This window comes from Orycteropus afer, unplaced genomic scaffold (assembly GCF_000298275.1).
Source record: "Orycteropus afer afer isolate SDZICR_OR568_19922 unplaced genomic scaffold, OryAfe1.0 scaffold00020, whole genome shotgun sequence".
Lineage (NCBI taxonomy): Eukaryota > Metazoa > Chordata > Mammalia > Tubulidentata > Orycteropodidae > Orycteropus > Orycteropus afer.
In genome coordinates this window covers 10,300,307-10,322,741 of record NW_006921607.1, presented here as the reverse complement: position 1 = coordinate 10,322,741, position 22,435 = coordinate 10,300,307, and the positions used below count along the sequence as shown (strand labels likewise).

At 46.9% G+C, this 22,435-nt stretch overlaps 2 protein-coding genes across 2 annotated transcripts in view; one reads left to right on the top strand and one right to left on the bottom strand.

The window, feature by feature from the left end:
* The window catches only part of PIGU (phosphatidylinositol glycan anchor biosynthesis class U), a 163,262-nt gene extending 152,525 nt beyond the window's left edge, over nucleotides 1-10,737 (top strand). Inside the window, exon 12 of the mRNA XM_007934579.2 lies at nucleotides 10,624-10,737. Coding sequence (XP_007932770.1) covers nucleotides 10,624-10,737 — 114 coding nt within the window. The remainder of the gene's footprint in view (nucleotides 1-10,623) is intronic.
* A 1,083-nt stretch (nucleotides 10,738-11,820) lies between these two features.
* On the bottom strand, nucleotides 11,821-12,904 carry MAP1LC3A (microtubule associated protein 1 light chain 3 alpha). The gene is made up of 4 exons (XM_007934577.2): nucleotides 12,865-12,904; nucleotides 12,491-12,546; nucleotides 12,303-12,409; nucleotides 11,821-11,983 (listed from the first exon to the last, which is right to left on the bottom strand). The coding sequence occupies exons 1-4, from the start codon at nucleotides 12,902-12,904 to the stop codon at nucleotides 11,821-11,823; spliced, it is 366 nt and encodes a 121-aa protein (XP_007932768.1).
* Nucleotides 12,905-22,435: the final 9,531 nt, after the last annotated feature.

Genomic DNA, 22,435 nt, shown 5'->3' with positions numbered 1-22,435 from the left:
AATCCTAATTCAACTTAAACAGGAAAGGTAAGGAGATCTCTTTCCAAAATTATAATTAATAGTAGCTCATGTTTAAGGAGAACTTCCTAGGAGCCAGGCCCATATGATCCCTTTAATTTTCTGGATCACGTTCTTGTTTGTCCTTCTGGACCTTTCCCTGTACATTTACATACTCATGTGTTCATGCAGAAAGTGTGTGTACATTTACATACTCATGTGTTCATGCAGAAAGTGTGTGTGTGTGTGTGTTTACATACTCATGTGTTCATGCAGAAAGTATATGTATGTGTGTGTGTTTTATTGGCATCATGCTAAAAGTGTGACTACCCCCCTCCCCATACCTTTTAATAACTATCTAGGTGATATTTCCTTATTTATATATGAGAGAGGTATCTCTCTTTTTTTTAAAAACAAATTCACCATTTTATTTTATTTACTTTTCAGTAGTTATTAAATCCTTGAGGGACACAGCATCACCTGGATTTTGTGTCCAATGGCCTTAGCAGGAAAATTGCTTTGGAATTTGGCATGAACCATGCCACTGTTTCTGCGGGCAAGAGTTACCTTTCCCCACATTACTCTGGTTTTGTTAGCTTTGCCACCAGGAGTCACTGTGTTGTTCTTTGCTTTGTACACATTAGCACATCTCTTGCCTAACTAAAATTCGGTTTCATATGGGGCATAAACACTTTCAGTTTTAAGAAGAGCTATGTGCTCTCTTTGGTTCCGGAGACCCCATGTAGCCAGCAAAAATAGCCTTGGACCTCAACCTTCTAGACATATTTGCTGGTTTAGAAGTCCTGTTCCCAGCAGGGCTCCAAAATGGCAGAAAGAGGAAAATGCAGACCCACTGTGTTGGTCTTGTGGGAAAAATGAGAGAGGTATCTCATTTTTGCTTAAAGATTAGTTATGTGGACCCATCATACTTTATGTAACTGCTCTACTGCTGACAGCCCTTTAACTTGTTTTCCTTTTTCTTTTCCTTCTTATTATAAACAGTCTGTCTAATCTTCATAACAACTCTTTGAGGGAGGAACTATTATTATCATCTCATGTTACAAATGAGGAGGCTGAGGCTTGGAAGGGTTAGAGACTCACCCAGAGTCACAAAGCTAGTCAAGGTGTATTTATTCATGGTCTTATCATTCCTCTGAGTAGACTGTGGGTTCCATTAGGGCATACCCTGTGTCTATCTGGGTCATGGCCGTATCCCAGCACCATGAAGAATATTCAGTGACTTTTTTTTTTTTTTTTGTGATTTGGGTGAAAATTTACAGAGCAAATTCACTTTCCATACAGCAGTTCACATACACTTTGTCTCATGACGTTGACCACAATTTACCATAATGCAACATCTCCCCTCATGCTTCCTCCCCATAGTTACCTCTTCCCTGTGTCCATCCCTCCATGCACTCCTGCCCCCTGAGCTGTCTTACTGTGCATAAGCAGCCCTTCTTTCTCCCATGATTGTTCTCTCTAGGGAGTATATCTACCTAAGGTAAATGTTCAACTCATATGCCTGTCTATTGTTTGGCTGGAAGCCACAGGCATGGGTTCAATTCCAGACCTGAAGGGCAGCTAGGGACCATAGTCTCAGTGGTTCCACCAGGCTCTATCGGACCAGCAAACCTGGTCCCCCCCCCCCTTTTTTTATTCTACAGATGATTCTGAGTTTTGTTCCACATTGTTCTCCCTCTCTATCAAGAATCTCCTACATAGATCCCCTTCCAAGTGGTTGACAGTAGTAGCCAGGCACCATCTAGTTCATCTGGTCTCATAGTCATATAGGCTACAGATCGGATGGTGTACCAGTCACTAGGACCAATTGTTTTCATGAATTTTTAGTTTCCTTCACTCTTCTTTGGTCTGGACAAGGAGAGACCCATCGTCGCATCTAGATGGCAGCTTGCAAGCTTTTAAAATCCCAGTCACTACTTGCCAAAGTAGGAGGTGGAACAGGGTTTTGTGTAGTATGTTATGCCGATTGAGCTTGATGTCCCCTGCGACTATGGTCCCAAGCCCACAGGTTCAACTACACGGTCCCTCTTGGTAGCTGGCTGTGACCAAGCAGTGACTACAACCTTGCCCCTTTTCAGCTCTACTATACACTTGGGAATTCAGATCATACACATAAACTTATAGGACCATTGTCTGCCAACCCTAAACATGTTCTTGGGTACACTCCCCGCTTCATAGACATACCTAATTGTTCAGCCTGTCCACCCATCTATCCACCCATATACCCATGTTTGCCTTCATATTCAGTGACTACTGATGAATGAATGGAATGATCTGGGATCAGAGACCATATTTTATGACCAATGATCTAACATGGTTTTGAACACCCCTACCTCTTAGTCCCAGGGAGCTCTGGTGGCATAGTGCCTAAGGCACCTGACTGCTAACCAGAAGGCTGATGGTTCAAACCCACCAGCCACTCCTCGGAAGGAAAATGGGGCAATCCACTTCCGTAGTGATACTGCCTCGGAAACCCAAGGAGGGGTCGCTATGAGTCGGGTCTGATTCGAGGGCACATAACAACAACCACCACCTCTTAGTCCCAGTCTTTGTTTTGGTCAGAGCTGAGCTGTGGGGTATGCTCTGCAGGATTCCTAGAGTGTCAGAGCCAGAGTCCCCTCCCCCTGCTATCTCAGCAGCTAGCCCTGAGATTCCCACTGTGTTTGTAACCAAAACAGACTCCGTTTCATTCTCCCTCTGCCCTTCCAAGTGGGTCTGGACCACCACTCCACAGCTGCTACCTCTTCACTGTGAGAAGCCAATCCCAACCCTCTCCTTATGCCACAATCTGTAGCTACTTAGCTGATCCTGCCTTGACCACTCTGCTTTCCATTTTCAGGGAGATCTAGAGCCATGGGGTCTGGGAATCAGTCCTCTAGTATGTTGGGCTGCTCAGGACTCTGTTCATTCCAGTAGAGATGAAACCATAATCCTGTCTCCTAGAACTGCCTCTCCTTTGACCTCGCCGTGTCATTTGGGGAATGGGACCACTGAGGACATGTGTGGGGACATGGTGGGCAGTTCACTAGTGGCTGGGTGGTGCATGGATGAGGACCATTTCAGGATTATACCCGTGGGTTTGTGTGCCTGGCTTCGAGGTCCTAGATGCACATGTAAGAAGATTTGTTTCTACAGAAACAAAGTGCCTGTGGCTCAAGCTGGAGCTCTTGTCTTCTCCAGATGACTGTGCATGTTTACTTTGGTTTCCTTAACTGGTAGCATTTTGTCAAGGTTTTAATTCATCCCTCTGTCCCTCCTATCTTCAAACTTATAGTTCACTGCTCAGCTCCCCAACCCTGTCTCTCTCAGGCTCTTCCCAGCCTCCCAGCCTCTGCCCAAGACACAAAATAGGCCTCAGCTAAACACAGGAGGCCAAGCCAGCTGAGGCTTGGACTTTGGAAACCTGCACTCTGACAGGACTCCCAGCCCCAGCCGTCCTGGCTCAAGGTCTTAGGCAAGATGTGTAACTCCTTGGGTCTAATTTTCTTAATTGCACATATTCATTAGGTACCTGCTATGTGCCAAGCACTTTGCTAAGGGTGACTGAGACAGCCCTGCTTTCAAGGAGCCCACAGTCTGTGAGAGAAAAAGACAAGGAAGTGGACCAGGGACAGGGCAGTGGGATAGGTGCTATGATTGAGTGACCTTGTTGTGGGGGAGCTCATAGCTGGGCTGTTAAGAAAGGCTTCTTAGGGGAAGTGGTCTTTAAGTGGAGTCCTGAGGGTTGTGTAGGATCTAAATGGACTCTAGGTCACGAGACCTGGGGGAGAGAGAGTGAGCAGGCGAGTGTGGAGCGTTGGGAGAGGCTGACAGTTCCGTAGGATTGGCACATGCCACTTTGTAGGGAGTGAGACCATTTGGGCACCTGGCCCTGTTGTGCCTTGTTGAGTTTAAGCAGAGGATGAATGTGACCAGAGTCATGGTCTGAAACCCTCACTTGCCAAGAAGGGCAGAGTAAGGGAGGTGAATCTGGAACCTAGAGCACTGGGGAAGAGGCTGTTGAAATCTGCTGGTGGATCAAAGGCCTCAAGTTCCTCAACCTAGAAGTCTTGTGAGGACTAAATGCAAGTCAGATGGGGAAACCCTTTGTGAATTGAAAAGTACCATGATAATTGCTAGTAGAGCTGCCTTTGATCTGACTTTGTGACCTCTAGACCCTGAGACTGAAGTCCAGTGATCTCACTCGTACTTTGCATCTGTGGAGCTCTGCATCTCCACTCTTTCCTCCCACATGTGTCTCTTCAGGCTTGTGAGCTGGGGGGTTATACCCAAGCTGTGTCCTGTTCCCCAAGCCCGCAGTCAGCCTTCTCTCCATGCGTTGCCTAGATCCCCAGGAGTGTGGGTAGAGGATGCTGCTTTTTGATTGCCAGCTGTGACCACCACAGGAGTTACCACCAGTGAGAGCTGGCCTTCCGATGTTAGAGTCTTCAACAGGCATAGGAGGCTGGGGGAACTGAGGCGTGCCTGAGCAGAAGCACTTGCTTCTCTAGGAAGCTGCAGCTCACTGGTACATGTTGGCTGAGGCTGCTACCCTGGGCCCTGCAGCTTCAAGATGCTTTAAATTAATGACCTGCACTGGCTTGGAAGACATGAGTACTTACTTGCTTTTTTTTTTTTTTTTCAAAGTGCCTCTCTTTCTTGGCCTAGTGACAATCTATGAACCGGGAAGAACAGCCTGGCAGAGGTGTTCGAGTGATACAGCACGTCAGCCTGGGTCTGGCTTATATTAAGAGTCACTCAGTGTAGGTTGCAGACTTTTCTTCTCTCCCAGAATCCTTAATTGAGAAGAGATTGTAGGGTGATGGGAAAAAAAAACCAGGGTTTGGCCTCAGACAGGCAGGACTGGCATTGCAACCTGAACCTGTCACTTATCATGTGACCCCTAGGCAAGACTCTTAACCTCTGAGTTTCCTCATCTGTACATTGAGGTTATAACCCCTGCCCCACAAAGGTGTTATGAAGATTCAATGCCATGTTCTGGTTAAAGGGCCTAGCTACCACAGGGTAGACACTCAGAGATGTTAGTTTCCTCGTCTCTTCTCTGTCCTACCCTGTACTCTAGAGCAGGTTATGATGGCTTCATTCCACTTCTGGTCTGCCCCTCTCCTCCTCAGGCCACCCTTTTATCAGCTGCCCCCCATTCAATCTTCATCATAGCCTAAAGGCAAGCAGCCCTGGAGCCCTCCTGGCTGCCAGTGAGAGGAATGCATCTGACTGAGCCATCCCTGGAGGGAGGGCAGTGTCAGTGGGGTGGGGACCAGCAAACCACTCCCAGGGCTCAGCCTTGTGCAGGGTCTGGGGCCACAGAGCCAGAGCACATGCTCCCCCATTTGGTGGGGTAATGCATCGTTTGCACGACCAAGCTGCAGTTGTGATGAACAGAGCAGGCAAGGGAAGGGCTCTCATGAGTGTGTGTGTGAGCCTGTGTATCAAAGAGAGAGAGAGTGTGTGTGACAGACAGTTCCTTCTCTCAGGTGCAGGCTTCCCATTGAGAGGTAGCTGTGGGAAGGGAAAAAAGGGGGCTGAGTCAGGAAGTTTGGGGGGGAAATTAGTCATTAATGGGAGGAAAGAGGCTCAGCAATGTGATGTTAGGTGAGGGCAGGTTCAGAGAACAGGGCTGCTCTCTGGTCCCTGTGGGGACAGAAGGGCAGACATGCTTTGGAGCCTCTAAGTCCAGGACAAGGACTAGGGGAGCCCATCTTTGTGAGTAAAAAACTCATTTTCCAGGTAAGACATATGAAGCGTAGGGAACGGGAAGTGACTTCCATTGGGTCACAGAGCCACTAACTAGCCCATGCTATTTCCTCTGTTTCTTGCCCAACTTCGCCCTGCCCAGACTGGGCAAGGGGGCTCTGAGTCTGCAGCTGTAGTGTTAGCTGAATCCTTGGGGCTCTGGGAAATCCCTTCTCCTCACAGTCCAAATGGAAAGCCCCGAGGTCAGAAGAGGTTGTTTCAGCCAAACCCTTCTCTCTGAAAGAGCCAAGCCTCCAGGGTATGTGGTGCCCGTGGAGATGCCCATTCTTTGGGAGATGGTGACCTTCAGTTCCAGACAGTTCAAGTGAGCACACAGGCCTCTCTATTCTCCTGACACTTTAATATGAAAGTGTTCAAACACCCAACAAAGTTGAAAGATTTTGCATTGAACAGCTAAATCTAACCCACCGCCTAGATTCTGCCATCCACATTTGACTACTTGTAATTTTTATGGGAGCAGGCCACTAGGTCTTTTTCCCGTGGAGCCACTAGGTGAGTTTGAACTGCCACTCTTTCTGTTAGCAGCTGAGTGCTTAATCATTGTACCACCAGGGCTTCTTACAGATAAATTACTGTTGACTAAACTCCAGACTTGAATTTGATTTCACCAGCTTTTCAATGAATGGCTTCTTTCTGTTCCAGGAGCCAGTCCAGAGGAACACATCGCATTTAGTTGTTGGGTCTCCCAGTGTCCTCTGCTCTGTGATAGAACTCAATCTTCCCTTATTTTCCATGACCTTGATGCTCTTAAGAAATACAGGCCAGTTATCCTGTCCAGTGTCACTCAATTTGGGTTTGTCTTTTCTCATAATTACACTGACATTATGAGCTTTTAGAAAGAACACATCTCATCATATCAGGGGTACATGCTAGCCATGTGACATCACTGATGATGCTGACCGTCATCACTTGGTTAAGGTAGCGGTTGACAGGTTTCTGCACTATAAAGTTAGTATTTTCTCTTTCCCAGCGTTATTCTTTGTGCAAAAAGGGCATGGGGGTGCATCCTTTTCTGATCTCTTCTACCTTCATGAGGGGAGAGAGAAGGGTCAACAGCATCAGCTCAAAGCTGATTCCTATGAAGCCACCTTCCCACCTTTTTACCAGTTCTGACACCAACTGTCCCTCCCATGGCACTGTTTCATTGCTGGGTTCAGTAACTCATTGCAGTGGCCACACACAACTCATGGACAATACTCACAATTATGGTGTTCATGAGGAAGAAACAAGTTACATTTCAGGTTCAGGAACGCTTAGGATAAATTTTTTCAATCAGGACTGCCTCCCCTTGGCCATGTCCAAAGGCATGCCTCTCAGCCTGGCCTCTGCTGCTCAGGAAAATGTTTCAAAGCTCATTTAGCTCTGCCAATAAGTATACCTAGGTGCACCCCACTTGGCCTTCAAGCCTCCTCCCCAAAGGCACTCAGCTTTCTCACTCTGTGGGCTGGCAAGCCCACCACCCTGTCTTGTGCCAGTCTCTCGATGCTCATGCCAGTCTCTCTGCCAAATTTCTGCCAAGAAGGTCCAGTGCAGGGATCTCAGGTCCAAGCATGGACTCCACTCCAGCTCTGGCTTTTTTTTTCTTTTGATAGCAGTGAGATTACCCTCTTCTGCTTCTTGGAGGGCTCACTCTAAGCCTAAAAAAAAAAAAAAGAAAAGAAAAAACTCACTGCAGTCAAGTTGATTTGGGTTTCTGAGGCAGTATCTTGGAAGTAGAGTGCCCAGTTTTCCTTCCAAGCAGTGGCTGGTGGGTTTCAACCATCAGCCTTCTGGTTAGCAGTCAAATACCTTAGGCACTCTGCCACCATAGCTCCCACTTTAAGCCTAGAAACCGAAAACCAAACTCACTGCCGTCGAGTTGATCCCAACTCATAGCCACCCCTCCTTGGATTTCTCAGGTAGTATCTCTATGGAAATAGATTGCCCAGTCTTCCTTCTGAGGAGTGGCTGGTGGGTTTGAACTGCCAGCCTTCTGGTTAACAGTCAGATGCCTTAGTTACTACACCACCAGACCAGTCCCAGCATTAGGGTTCTATACACCTTATTTACATGGTCCCACCAACACAAGGGTGCCATGCACCTTATTTACATTACTAACAAGCTGTCAGGGAGTTCTGGTGGCATAGTGCCTAAGGCATTTGACTGCTAACCAGAAGGCTGGCGGTTCAAGCCCACCAGCCACTCCTTGGAAGGCAGGGTTGGGCAATCTACTTCTGTAGTGATACTGCCATGGAAGCCCAAGGAGGGGTCGCTTTGAGTTGTATCCAAGTCAGTGGCAATGAGTTTGGTTTTTTGGTTTTTGGAACAAGCTATCCGATCCCCTTTGTGGGCCACAAGCACCTTACATGGGCATAGTCCCACCCAATCATCTGGTGGGAGTCACAAAAACCATGGCTAGAAGGGGCATACCAAGTAACTCCCTGTACCACGCTTTGGAAGTGAGTCACCAAGTCTAGCCATCATAGTTGGGGTTTGGGTAGTAGTTAAGCTCCACCTCCTGGAGTATCTGCATATGTTATTGCAATTCTTCCATAAGGAAGATTTGTCTCTTCTCCTTTTATTTATTTATTCAGTTTTTTATTGGGTGCTTGTTTTTAATTGAATTTTATTTTTATCAAATTTTTATTTCCTAATAAGGCATATAAGGAAAAAGAATAGCCCCTTAAAATTTTATAGTTATTTCTTTTGGTACTTCTAAATAACATGTATACTATTTGTATTTCTTGCTTTTTTTCCCTCCATTTTATATTAGATTGAACTATATGAAATTGCCAATGATGCAACCATTTTTGATCTATAAAAATGACAGTTTTATATAATTTAACCTAATACATATTGTCACTTCCTACTTCCTGTCTAACTTGTTGTTGTGTAACAGTGGAGTTGCCTCATTTTGTTTTGTTATGAATTGTGACTTAGGATCTGCCTCTCATCTGACCTGGCTCACGGTTTCCCTCAGCAGCCCAGGCACTGCACGGGCTCTTCTTTCCCAGCCAGGGCATTTTAGGGCATGAGTGAAAAAGCCTGTTGCAGGGTATGAGATTAGCATCTGCCATGATACCACCCCCACCTTGGAGGCCACTCTGGGCAGCTGTGGAGCAAGACCTCCAGGGGCTGCCTGGGCTCTGGGTGCTCCTCTGACACCTGTGCCCTTGGTCAGCCTGGGCCCCAGGTGCATCACCTTGCAGGCCTGTGGCCACTTGGAGGGACTGAGACTGTTTCCTCATCTGTAAGACAGGGATCAAACCCTTGGATCAAACCCTCAGAGAGGCTCCTGTGGTGTAAGAATGGCAAGTACTTGCCCTGAGCCCATCACTGACAGTGATGTTCACCTCCCTGAACTCCTCCAGGCCTCTCCATGTTTTCCTTCCTGCCCACAGTGTGTTTAACTGCTTGCTCTTAGGGTGAGTGAGAAAAGTACAGGTGCTGGGGGCTGGTGGCCTAGATCCCAGGCTCAGCTTAATTTCTAAAACCCTAGCTGAGCACCTCTTCTGCTCTGGGCCTCAGTCTCCCTGTCTGTGCCATGAGGGTGGTTGGCAGTGTTTGGTGCTGATACTCTAGTGCTGGCCCTGTAAGTGCCTGTGAACTATTGGTGGCTGCAGTGGTGGGCCTGGGCCCCTGCCTCTCCTGCTGTAGGCACTGGAGGTCTTAGGCAGCTTGGGATGGGTGGGATTGAACAACTCTGGGTCCTGTGTGGAGGTGATCCTAGCAAATCCCTGATCTTCTCTTGATCTCAGTGTGGGGGATTGTGAGCCACGCGTCTAGGACCCTTTTGATTTGGTAGCCCAGGACGAGAAAGACACACTGAGCTGGGCAGGGAGATCCAGTGGTGAGCCATCCCACTCAGGGAACCTGCCCCAGTGGAGCTTCCCGTCCAGTGAAGAGACCACGGTCATGGAGCAGTCACACAGATGAATGTAAAATTGCAATCTGGATGAGTTTGTGTTACCATATAGAGGCAGATACGGCCAAGACCTAATCTGGGAATAAAGGAGAGCTTCTCAGAAAGTGGTCCTTCCTGGCAAAAAAGCCCTGAGAGATGAAAGGAAAGAGCATTGCCGAGGACACGGCAGGGGATCTGCAGCAGGAGGAGAGGCCCAGTGAGGAAGCCACGGACGGCCCTTGGGGAACTTTAAGCTGGAAAATAACATGACCAGGTTTACATTTTTTGCAAAGTTCCTTCCAATTCTAAGGGGAATGGACTGGAGGGGAGTGTTTTGAAATTAGAGAGCTGAAGGAGGAGGCCTTACTGTATTATGAGTTGACAGTAGCTTTGTCCAGAGTGCTGGCCGTGGGAATGAACAGAACTCTTAAACAGTTTAAGAGGTACAACTGAGAGGACTTGGTGGTTTACTGGATGAGGGGGATGGGATGTTGGGGTGAGAAGCGTCAAATAATTCTGTGGCCTTGGCACCCAGGTGGAAGATGGGGGCACGTGTGCCCAGTAGGAGAAACAGATTTGAAAGGGAGGGAGGCAAGTTTGACGTGGGTTCAGGTGGGGTGGGGGGGCCTGTGGAGCACACCCTGGTAAGGTGGAGGCCCTGTGGATGCAGATGGACCAGTCTGGTGTTCAGAGGCCACAGATGGGAGATGGGGATCATGGGAGGAAAAGGGGGCATGGTACAGGCATCTTTTGAGGGGCCAAGACCTTGCAGGGCCAAGGGTGGACCCTAAGGTGGGGGGCCCCTGAGCAGTGTCTTCCCAGTGGCTATTATCCAGGTATAGGCTGGGGCCTTGATGGAGATGCTGGGCTTGGGCCTTCCCGTCTCCTAGCAGCTGCCCAACTCCTCAGGGACTCTGGGTTCAGAGCGAGGTGCTCCCCAGCTTCTCACATCCCCTCTCTCCCTCCAGATCCTGCTCATCTCTGATTACTTCTACGCCTTCCTGCGGCGAGAGTACTACCTCACACACGGTCTCTATTTGACCACCAAGGACGGCACGGAAGCCATGCTTGTGCTCAAGTAGGCCTGGCTAGGCACAAGGCTGCACAGACTTCGAAGGGATAGAAAGGCTGGGAGCTGGGCTATGCCTTCCGGCCACGATTGTCAGCAGGCTAGTCCCTGGGCAGATGGTGTTCAAGTCCAGGATCACAAATTCCTGGCACCAGAGGGGTGCCATGGCTGGCAGCAAGGCCCGTGGAGAAGAGCCAGGTGCACCCCCACTTTGTGATTCTGCACACCAAGGAGCCACCCCCAGGTGGAAAGGGGGAAGAACCAAGTGGGCAGGGCTTGTTGGGTTATGGCCACTTAATAAATGTTTTTTGTTATAAACCAGTCTATTCTGGGACCACAGTGCATGCCTGGAGAAGGTGGGCTTAGCCCCTAAAACTGCTATGGTACTAAAGGTAGACAGTTTAAACCCACCTAGCAGCTCTGTGAAAGAAAGACCCGGCAGTGTGCTTCCATGAGGAGAAGCCTGTGGAGAAGTTTTACTGTCACAGGGTCAGAGCGGACTCAATGGCACCTAATAACACCAAGTGTACACACAGACATGGGTTTCTAAATGAGCCCTGAGTTCACAGAACACATGCCTGTACCCTGTAGGATGAAAATGGTTCTGAACAGTCCCATCAGCAGCCCTTCCTACCCCCCAAGCAAGCAGCTGGAGGCAGAGGGCCAGGCAGGCCTGAGCAATCTTTATTCTGCAGAGGGACAGTAACCACAGATCTATACACCATGTCAAGACCCGGGGAGCCGGGGGGCCACTCCTTAGGGGTAAGCAGGTCCAGGCAGGGGGCAGCGCCTCATGTGGGTGAGGGACAGATGGGCAGACAGGCAGGGGCCTAAAAAAAAAAGACAAACTGCACAGAGCAGGGATGCGGGGCATTGCTTCCCACTCTCCCCCATCCCAGGCAGCACCCAGAGGGGCAACCCTAAAGTGACTGGCCCAGGATCCACCCAGGGGCAGAGCAGGCACGGTTGGTGGTCACATCCCTGCCCAGCCCACCAGGGCCAGAGGCTACTCAGTTCAAGAGACAGGGGCTCCCTGGGCAGAGCCTGACCGGCCCCCCCAACTCCCAGGCTAAACCCCTTTCCCCCTACTGCAGGCTCAGAAGCCGAAGGTTTCTTGGGAGGCGTAGACCATGTAGAGGAAGCCATCCTCGTCCTTCTCCTGCTCGTAGATGTCTGCGATGGGTGTGGACACGCTCACCATGCTGTGTTGGTTCACCAGCAGGAAGAAGGCCTGCGTGGGGTTCAGCTGCAGGCGGCGCCTGAGGCGGGCAGGAGGGTTGTGGACTGTGGGCTAGCTGCCTGGCCCCTGGGCAGGTGCAGCCCCGACCCTGTCCCCAGAATGGCTCCCAACTTTAGCTTCACACCCACCTCAGGCCTTTCAAGAGGCTCTCATCTCTGACTCCACACTGACCCTATCCCCGACCTTGGGTCTGGCTTTCCCAGAATGGGTGCTCGACACTGGTCCCAGGCCCCTGGCTCCACCCTAGCCCCTTCTGAGAGGGGACCCAGCCCCTGCCCAACCCCAGCCGGATGCAAGTGCCCAAGGTCCCCTTCAGCGGGCGGCTGCAGCTCGCATACCTGATGATCTTGACCAGTTCACTCATGTTGACGTGGTCGGGGACCAGAAACTTGGTCTTATCCAGGACGGGCAGCTGCTTCTCACCCTTGTAACGCTCGATGATCACCTGGGAAAGGGGGGGAGTCACTGTGGAGCCCGAGGCGGGGCCTGGGGCAGGGCGGGGATAGGGAGGGGGCGGCGGACTCACCGGGATCTTGCTGGGGTGCTGGTCGCGGATCTGCTGGACCTCCTTACAGCGGTCGGCTGCGGACGGCCGTCGGGCGTTGAGGCCCAAGGCCGCGGTGATGCCCGCGGCCCCGCCCGCCTGTTCCCGAGGGGCGGCCCCCGACCACGCCCCGCCTGCTCCAGCCCCCGCCCACCGGTCGTCAGGCCCACTGCCCCTGGCACAAGACCGAGTGGGGAGGTGGGAGACCCCTGGTCCAGGCAGGAGCCTGTCTCCCAGCCCGGGCTCCAACTGGAGTCTGACGTCATGGGGATGACGTCACCAGCAGCATTTCGGAGTGGGTCCAGGCCCCCCTACGACCCCCACGCCGCGTTCGTGGATCACCCGCCAGGCCTCACCGAAGCTCCGCCGCTGCTTGAAAGGCCGGTCCGAGGGCATCGCGCGGGCCCGGCGGGGCGCGCAGGCTGGGGCTTCGGGGTGCGCGTCGCCGGGATGTGGCTGCGGTTCGGGGGCTCCGGGGGCTCCTCGCCTCGCGTTGAAGGGCTCCGGGGTTCGCGCTGAGCCCAGCGGCTGCGGCTCCGGGAGGTAACTCGCCCGGTGACGTCAGGTCACAACATTCCTTAAAGGGGTGGCCTGCGCGCGGCTCCCATTGGGCCGACGCAAAACCCGCCCGCCCGGGTCTGTGGCGTCACGGCGCAAAGAGCTTGGATTCCCAGCCCGGCGACGCGAAGGGGTGGGGGCTTCCAGGGAGCGTCACAGCCCTGTGACGTCATGGTCTGCGCGGACACATCTTCCCAAGGTCCAGACTGAGGTGAGAACTGAAAAACAGCGAGAGCGTTGTGAGAAAAGGGTAGAGAGAAGGGAAGAGAGACCCAATCTCGGTTGTGTAACTCATGGCGGTAGGACAGCGTGGATCAGGCAGTAACTCAGCTGCCACCTATTCTCGCTCTAAGTCATTGGACAAACGCGCAGTCAGTCTGTTGCGTTCCAAGGATTGTACTGGGGGCTGGAGGTAACAGCAGTGACCCAAACAAAGTCGTTGTTGCTTTCATGGAGTTTACAATTAGAGAACAAAACGAGGGAGAGGAGCTATTTAAACGTATAGAAAGAGCAAGACGTTGGAAAGAAGATAGGTTTTAAAAATAATTTCTGAACTTGGAAAATGGAGCCATTGAAATTCAAGTCTTGGTGGATAGGGTAAGAAAACAGGTTAGACACAGCAGAAGAGAAACTCACTGAACTGGAGGATAGATCAGAAGCATTGTATCCAGAAAAACAAAGTGATGGAAAAGAAAAAGAGTAAGTAACATGAATAATAATATCTGGTAGCATAGTGGCTAAGACACTTGCCTGCTAACCAGACCGCTGGCGGTTCAAACCCACCAGCCACTCCTCGGAAGGAAGGTTGGGCAATCCTACTTCCGTAGTGATACTGCCTCGGAAACCCAAGGAGGGGTCGCTATGAGTCGGGGCCGACTCGACGGCACATAACAACAACAACAACAACAACATGAATAATAAACTGAGGATTCACAGGTCCAAGTTCCGGAAGGAGCGAATAGAAAGGATGTGGGAGAAACGTTAGACTGACAGCTGACTTCTCAGTAACAAATATAAAAGCCAGAATAAAATGTAGTGTCTTCAACTTCTGAGGGAGAAATATTGTCAACCAATAGTTAATTCATAACTTAAGAGTCTAGGAGAAGGAAAGATGTATTAAGGTATTTTGGCAAGATGATTGCTGGAATAATTTTTAAAGGATGAACTTCAAGAACAAGAACATGTAACCCAGAAGGGAGAAAAAAGGTGAAAAAATGGTGAGGGCATAAATTGGTAAACTTGTAGGTAAATTTAAACAAGCACTTAATATAGAACAGTAATAATAGTTTTTAGAAAACTAAACCCATTGCTGTGGAATTGATTCCAACTCATATTAACCCTATAGGACAGAGTAGAAATGCCCCCTCAAGAGTTTTTAAGGCTGTAAATGTTTATGGAAGCAGACTGCCATATCTTTCTCCTGCTGAGCAGCTGGTGGGTTTGAATAGCTGACTTTTCAGTTAGGCGACCAGTTAATCACTGTGCCACTGGGGCTCCTTTTAAAAGTGGTACCCACAGCCGTTGAGTCTCTTCTGACTCAGTGACCCTATAGGACAGAGTAGAACTGTCTACAGAGTTTCCAAGGCTATAAATCTTTATGGAAGTGGACTGCCTCATTTCTCCTGCAGAGTGACTGGTAGTTTCTTTCTTTCTTTCTTTTTTAAGTTTTTTTGGGTGAGAGTTTACAGAGCAAATTCATTTTCCAAACAGCAGTTCATACGCATTGTTTCATGACATTGACTGCAACTCCCCACAATGTAACAGCTCTCTTCCCATTTCCTCCCTGTAGTTACCTTTTCCCTGTGTCTTTTCCTGTGTATTCCTGCCCCTTGAGCTGTCTCCCTGTGCAAATACTGCTCTTCTGTTCTCCCAAGATTGATCTTTCTAAGGACTATATCTACGTGATGTAAATGTTCACCCTGTATGCCTGTTATTTGGCTGGAAGCCACAGGAGTGAGTTCAATTCCAGACCTCAAGGTTAACTAGGGGCCTTAGTCTCAGAGGTCTTACCAGGCTCAATCAGATCAGTAAACCTAGTCTTCTTTTTTTTTAGGATTTTGAATTTAGTCCCACATTGTTCTTCCATACATTCAGGATCTCCTGCACTGATCCCTTTCTGAGTGGTTGATAGTGATAGCTGGGTACCATCTAGTTCTGGTCTCATGGTCATATAGGCTGAGGTTCATATGGTCCACTAGTCTCTTGGACTGTTTGCACACATCTTTGGTTTTCTTTGTTCTTTGCTTTGGATGAAGAGAGACCTATTGTTGCATCTAGATGGCTGTTTGCAAGCTTTTAAGACCCCAGTTGCTACTCACCAAAACAGGCTGTAGAACAGTGCTTTTGTGTAGTATGTTATGCCAATTGAGCTTGATGTCCCTTGCGACCATGGTCCTGAGCCCATAGGTCCAACAAGTTGGTCCATTAGGGTGGTTGACTGTGCATCTGGTGGTTTCAAACTGCCAACCTTTTGGTTAGCAGCTAAATGCTTAATCAGAATACTACCAGATCTCCTTTAGAATAGTAATAATAATGATTAATTTGTAGGGTACAAAAACAAGGTATATAGGACACAATAACATGTAAAACAGGAGAAGTTAATCAGAGTTTAAGTGTTCTAAATAGTCTGATTTATTTGAGAGGAGAATAAAGATTTTGATAGTTGTCTATCTTTGTAAAGTCAAGTATGTATTGTAAACAGTTAAGAGTGACCACGAAAAAGAACAGATATATGCACACCCATTTGCATCGCATCACTATTTACAATATCAAAAAGATGGAAACAACCTAGGTGCCCATCAACAGAAGAATGGATAACCAAACTATGGTACATACACACAATGGAATAATATGCAACACTAAAGAATAATGTGGAATCTGCATAACATAGATGAACTTGGAGGACATTACACTGAGTGAAATAAGTCAATCACAGAAGGACAAATGTAGTATTAGTTCATTATTGTAAAAAGTCAAGGAAAGGTTTGTATATGGAAGGAAACTTTCTTTGTTGGTTACCAGGGGTGGGAGGGGAGGGGAGGAAATACTGCAATTTTTTTTTAAAAAAGAGTAGAAATAGAATGTATAACTGTCAGTACTGAGAAGAGGGTAATAAAGGGTGCTAAAAGTATAACAGAAGGCAGAAAGGAGAAAAAGGAAGAGAGTGAAAAGGATGATAAGGAACAGCCCCAAACCAGGGGTAGGAAATGTGTTTTAAATTCACCTATTAAAAAGAAGTATCATATTGGCAAAAAAAAAAAAAAAAAAGTCCAGCTCTATGCTATGTACAAGAGCACACTTAACAGCTAAAAGCATTAAAAGTAGAAAAGATGGGAAAGATTTACTAAAACTAACTAGAAGATAAATACAGCAAAATCAGACAAAATAGACTTTAAGGCACAGATATTGTTAGGGTTAAAGATGCTCACCAGAAAATGATGAATGGAAGATGGTACATTTCTGAACTTGTGTGTTGCAGGTATAAAGGCTGAATATACACAAAATGACAGAAGTATGAGGAGAAATTGCCAAATCCTCAATCATACTAACAAATTTTTTTTTATTGTTTTCAAATCTTTAAAAAAAAAAATTATTTTGTTGTTGAAAATATACACAGCAAAGCATAGACCAATGCAACAGTTTCTGCATGTATAGTTCATTGATATTGGCTGCATTCTTCAAGCTGTGCAAGCATTCTCACCCTCCTTGTCTGACTTATTCTTTCCCCGTTAACATAAGCTGACTGCCCCCTAAATTTCTTATTTAATCTTTCAAGTTGCTGTTGTCAATTTGATCATGAAGATAGATCTTGAAAGAACACAGTGCCCAAGGCAGATGCTTTTTACTTAAACCGAAACCAAACTCACTGCCATTGAGTTGATTCCTACTCATAGCTGTCCCCATTGGATTTCCAAGGCAGTAAGTCTTTTTTTTTTTTTAATTGTGATTTGGGTGAAGATTTACAGAGCAAATTCACTTTCCATACAGCAGTTCACATATACTTTGTCTCATGTCATTGACCACAGTTTACCAGAATGCAATAAGCTCCCCTCCCACCTGCTCCCCATAGTTACCTCTTCCCTGTGTCCATCCCTCCATACACTCCTGCCCCCTGAGCTGTCTCCCTGTGCATAAGCAGCCCTTCTTTCTCCCATGATTGTTCTCTCCGAGGAGTGTATCTACTTGAGGTAAATGTTTAACTCATATGTCTGTCTTTTGTTTGGCTGGAAACCACAGGTGTGGGTTCAATTCCAGACCTGAAGGGCAGCTAGGGGCCATAGTCTCAGTGGTTCCACTAGGCTCTATCGGACCAGCAAACCGGGTCCCCCCCTTTTTTTTTTTTTTTTTTCCCCTCCAAATCCAAGGCAGTAAATCTTTACAAAAGTAGATCGCCCCACCTTCCTTCCATGGAGCAGCTGATGGGTTTGAACCACCAACCTTCTGGTTAGCAGCCAGATGCTTTATCTGCTATGTCACCAGAGCTCCTTTTAAGCTAAACTGTTATTTGGTTTTAAGAAGACTTCAGGGGATGTTTTTGGTTTAAGGTTTAAAGATTATGTCAGGGCATAGTTTCAGAGGTTCATCAAGCCTCCATGGCTCCAGAAAATCTGGATTCCTTGAGTATTGAATTCTATTCTACATTTCCCCCCTTTTGATCAAGATTCTACTATAAAATCTACTATAGAATCCTAATCAAAGTGTTCTATACTGGGAAATTTTTAACATACCCTCTCAGTAACTGCTGGACCAAGCAGCCAAAAAAGAAAAGATATAGAAGGTTTTTAACACAGTAATCCTGGATCCAACAAGTTACTTGCAGTCACATGTGGAACATTTATAAAAACTGATTGACTACTCGGCCTCCAGACAAATCTCAACAGATATCAAATAATCAATTTCAGGCAGACTGTATTCTCTGACCACAGAAGTGAGGAAGTGGAAATTTAAACATACTTTCAAATAACTCCTTACTCAAAGCTGAAATTATGTAGAAATGAAAAATACTTACCTTTCGTAAAAACTGAAGACATATGCCAAAACTTGGGCCAAAGGGGGAGGGGGCAACTAAAACAGCACTCTTTAAGGAGATTTATAGCCTTATTCCATATATTAGTAATTTAATATAAAATTATAAGCAGAGTGTCAAATTCAAAAAAAGAGTAACCGTGTAAACCCAAAGAAAATGGAATATTATAAAATTAACAGTAGGAATTAATGAACTAGAAAACAAAAACAGTCATATATGGATCAACACGTCAACACATCTTTGAAAAGACCAATAAAATGAGCATTAGTATGCAAAAGAGACATAACTACAGATGGAAATCACAAAAGTGACCAGAATATTTTAAACAACTTTATGCCAGTATATTTTCCTCAGAAGGAAGGTTGGGCAATCCTACTTCCGTAGTGATACTGCCTCGGAAACCCAAGGAGGGGTCGCTATGAGTCGGGGCTGACTCGACGGCACATAACAACAACAACAACATGCCAGTATATTTAGAACTCATGAAAGGGACAATTTCCTAAAAAAAAAAAAAAAAGTAATTTGTAAAACTAACTCAAAAAGAAATAGACAAACTCAATAGCCCTACCTATACCTATTAAGGAATTGAAAAAAAAAAAAGATACACCCTCCATAAAAACCAACTGGTCTAGATGGTTTTCCAGGTGAGTCCTATCAAGATAGCTGCCACACATGCCACCCTTAATGGTCAAATGCCATACTACATGGTGAAATAGCATTCTCTTTAAAGTCAGGAACAGAGGGTTTTTATTCAGTATTGTGTGGAATCCCCAGCCAGAGCAAGAACAAGAAAAGGAAAATTGTTTCAGATTGGATAGAAAGGAGCAAAACTGTAATTGACAGCCAGAAAAAAATCCAAGGACATCTACAAACAAGAAGAGACTCGTGAATAATACAGTTAGCAATGACCAGACACAGTATCAAGCTTTAGGAGAATGTGAAAAGATGGGAACTTTTTACTCTGCTGATGGGAGTAAAAATGATTTCAGCCGTGCTGGAGAGCATTTGGCAAAATCTACGAAAACAAGATGACTGTATCCACAAAGCAGGAATTCCACTTGTAGGTGTGTCCCTGAGCCCAAGCAAACATAGTTCACAATTTATTTATTGTAACTTTTTCATAATAGCAAAAAAAAATTCTTATTAACTATCTTGTTATGTACTCCTCTAACAGAACACAATGCACGGTTACGATGAAGACCTGGCTCAGGACGCTTTTCATGGAAACGACCAGGCAGTAGGCCAGGCAGGAAGTATTACAGCCACATGGTCTCTGTGGCAACTACTCATTCCGGCTGTTGTAGAGTGAAAACAACCATAGACAACCCCTGACCACATGGGACTGTGTTCTAACAAAACGTGACTGAGACAGGCAGGTTTGGCCCAAGGGCCTTGGTTTGCTGACCCTTTATCTAGAGCTTTGTGTGTCAGAGTGAAAAATCTCACAAACATTGTCTCAGAAGGTTGTGATCAGAGCCATTGAGGGCAGCATAAAGAACTGGGTCAGCAGAAAGAACTGTGGCCTTAGGGAAGTGGTCGTTCCTCCCTTCTGTTTCTCAGACCAGGCTCTGGGCTGAGCTGGAGTTGGGGAGGAGGGCCCGCCCATCCCCCAGACTCAGTGGTCGTCTTCCTCTCTGACCGGTCAGCTAGTATGTGACCTTTCTCGTCCAGTCCTCAGGCTCCCTTTCTCACTGGTTCCTCCTCATCTAATCGCCCGAATCCTATGGCCTGGCCTACTTCATATCTTGACTTGAATATCTAACACCTCAAACTTGACCTGCCCCAAACCAACCCATCCATGGTCTTCCCCTAAAACTTGCTCCCCTGTGAGCTTATCTGTGTGATTGTTTTCAGGCCAAAAACCTAGGTGTTGTCTCCTTTTTTCACCAGTTTCTTCATCTCGTCCATTCCAAAATCATAGTTTCATCTTCAGAATATCTCTGGAATCTTAGCGCTTCTCACCACTTCCATTGCTGCTACTTGGGTCAGATCCACCATCATCTCTCACTGGGACAACTGCCATGGTCCCCACACTGTTCACTGCTCTGCCCCGGCTCCCTTCACTGCTACTGAAGTTGGGTTTCACGTAGGAGTTGGGTCATGTCATACTTGCACCCACCCACTCACAGCAACAGCCAAGGCTGAACTTGGGACCTGGCTCCTTGCTGCTCTGCTGGCCTCAACTACCATCTCCCTCACCCCCTGGCTTCACTACAGTGGCCTCCTTGCTGTTCTCTGTAAGGATTGATTATTCTTGCTTCTAGACTCATAGTGGAATTTTCCAAAGACTGAAGGGATTGAAACCCAGCCAGAGATCTCCCAAGCCTCTGGCTCAGGCTGCCCATCCCAGTCCCCAAAGATGCTCTGGCTTCACTGGGGAACAGAGGCCACTGCCTGTAGGAGGTCTTGAGCTTGGCCTTTCCCCTTCTCTGGGCCTCCTTTCCTCGGTTCCCCTCTTCTACAGTGGCCGTATACCCAGCTAGAAGACTTAGTTTCCCAGCCCCCATTGCAGTTGGGAGTGGAAAGGTAACTAAATTTTGATCAAGAAAACATAAGTGAAAAAGTGATGTACTGGATTTCTACGAAGTCTCCTGAAAGGAAAAAGGTACATCCTTCACCTCCACCCTCTATCAGCTGCCTGGAGCGTGAGTGTGAGAGCTGGGGCTTCAGGAGCGATTGTGGGTCATGAGGACAAGGGCCGTGTATCCTGGGGATGGTGGAACTAAAAGCTGAAAGGAACTTGGGTTCCCGATGTCTTTGTGGAGCCGCCGTCCCAGCCTGAAGTGCTGACCAGATAGGCTTTTATCTTGTTTAAGCCACTGTTGTTTTGGGGGGTTTTCTGTTTGCAGCTGAACTGAATTATGATTCAGAGCTTCTGTAACTCTTCACTCTCCGGGCCTCTCTGTGCCTCCTGCCCTGGCTCCTGCTGCTGGCACCCCTCCAGAGGCAAAGTGGCCCAGCGATGCCTTCAGACTTCTGTCCTTCCCGTTCTCTTCTCTCACTCTGGGAATTTATTTAAGTCCCTTGGCTTTACAGGGAGCTCTGGTGGTGGTGTGCCTACGGCATTTGACTGCTAACCAGAAGGCTAGCAGTTCACACCCACCAGCCACTGTTGTGAAGAAAGATTGGGCAATCTATTTGCAATCTATTTCCATAGAGATACTGCCTCGGAAACCCAAGGAAGGGTTGCTGTGAGTCAGAACCCACTCCATGGTAGTGAGTTTGGTTTTTGGTTTGTTTGCTTTTCTGACTTTAAATACCAATCACAAATCTCTGTGTCCGGCCTGGACTGCCAGAGTTGTGTATTCAGCAGTCCATTCAATGTGTATTTTTTTAATTTTTAAAAAACAACCTTATTGAGGTGCAATTTCACCTCAATACTGATGAGGTCTTACAGACACACTGATGTCTTACAGACTCCCATTAAGCAGCCACCTTGGAATTGTTGATCCCCACTTCTCTCCAGACATGTTCCCCAGGTCAGTAAACAGCAGCCCCTAGTTGCTCAAGCAAGAACTCGGTGTCTCCCATGATGTTTTGTTCCCTCACACCCCACATTCAGACCCAACAGCTGGTCCTGATGGCTCTCCCTTCAATCCCCCACTTCTGGTCCAAGCCACCATCAGTTCTCACCTGGCTGAATGGTGTGATTACACTCAGGCCTCCACGTTTTCCACAGAGCCACTAGAAAGCAAAACTGGTATAAATTTTTATAAATAGTAGGAGACTTCAGATATCTTCCTGTGTGCTAGGGTTCTAGGCAGCTCTCCTATTTCTTTACTTACTTCATTGGAAAAGGACTGCAAAACACTAGCTGATCATATTATAAGCATATCTTTAGATTATTATAGAGTTAAATTTAATAAAGTTAATTTTTATACAAATAATTGTATAAATGAAATAGTACTTTAAATATTTATAGTTGTTCCTTCTGATACTTACTTTTTGTTTCTAAACACCATGTTTTTCTATTATTTCTTGAGTCTTGGATTCTTACCATGAAAGGTGATTCTTAACATTCTCTCACCTTCGTCACCCTCTCAGCAGTGACAGCACCATTAGGGGTTTGGGTAGTTTGCTACATAACTTTTATTCACAATTGAGCCACTTTCTACACCTTGGATTTGCTTTTTATTCTACAAGTTTTTTTTTTTTTTTTAAATAATGAACTCTGAATTTTAAATGTTGACAAACAAGGCACTTTTTTTCTAAAATTGTGATTTGGGTGAGAGTTTACAGAGCAAATTCATTTTTTTAATGCATTTTATTGAAATATAATTTATGTACAGTGAAATACACAAAACTAAAGTGACATGGGTCAGTGCATTTTTTTTTTTTTTTTT

Coding starts and splice junctions, on each gene's coding strand:
- MAP1LC3A (XM_007934577.2), bottom strand. CDS start 12,904: ATGCCCTCGGACCGGCCTTTCAAGCAGCGGCGGAGCTTCG. Junction 12,547..12,864: donor CAAGCAGCGGCGGAGCTTCG/GTGAGGCCTGGC, acceptor GGCCGTCCGCAG/CCGACCGCTGTAAGGAGGTC. Junction 12,410..12,490: donor AGCACCCCAGCAAGATCCCG/GTGAGTCCGCCG, acceptor CCCCTTTCCCAG/GTGATCATCGAGCGTTACAA.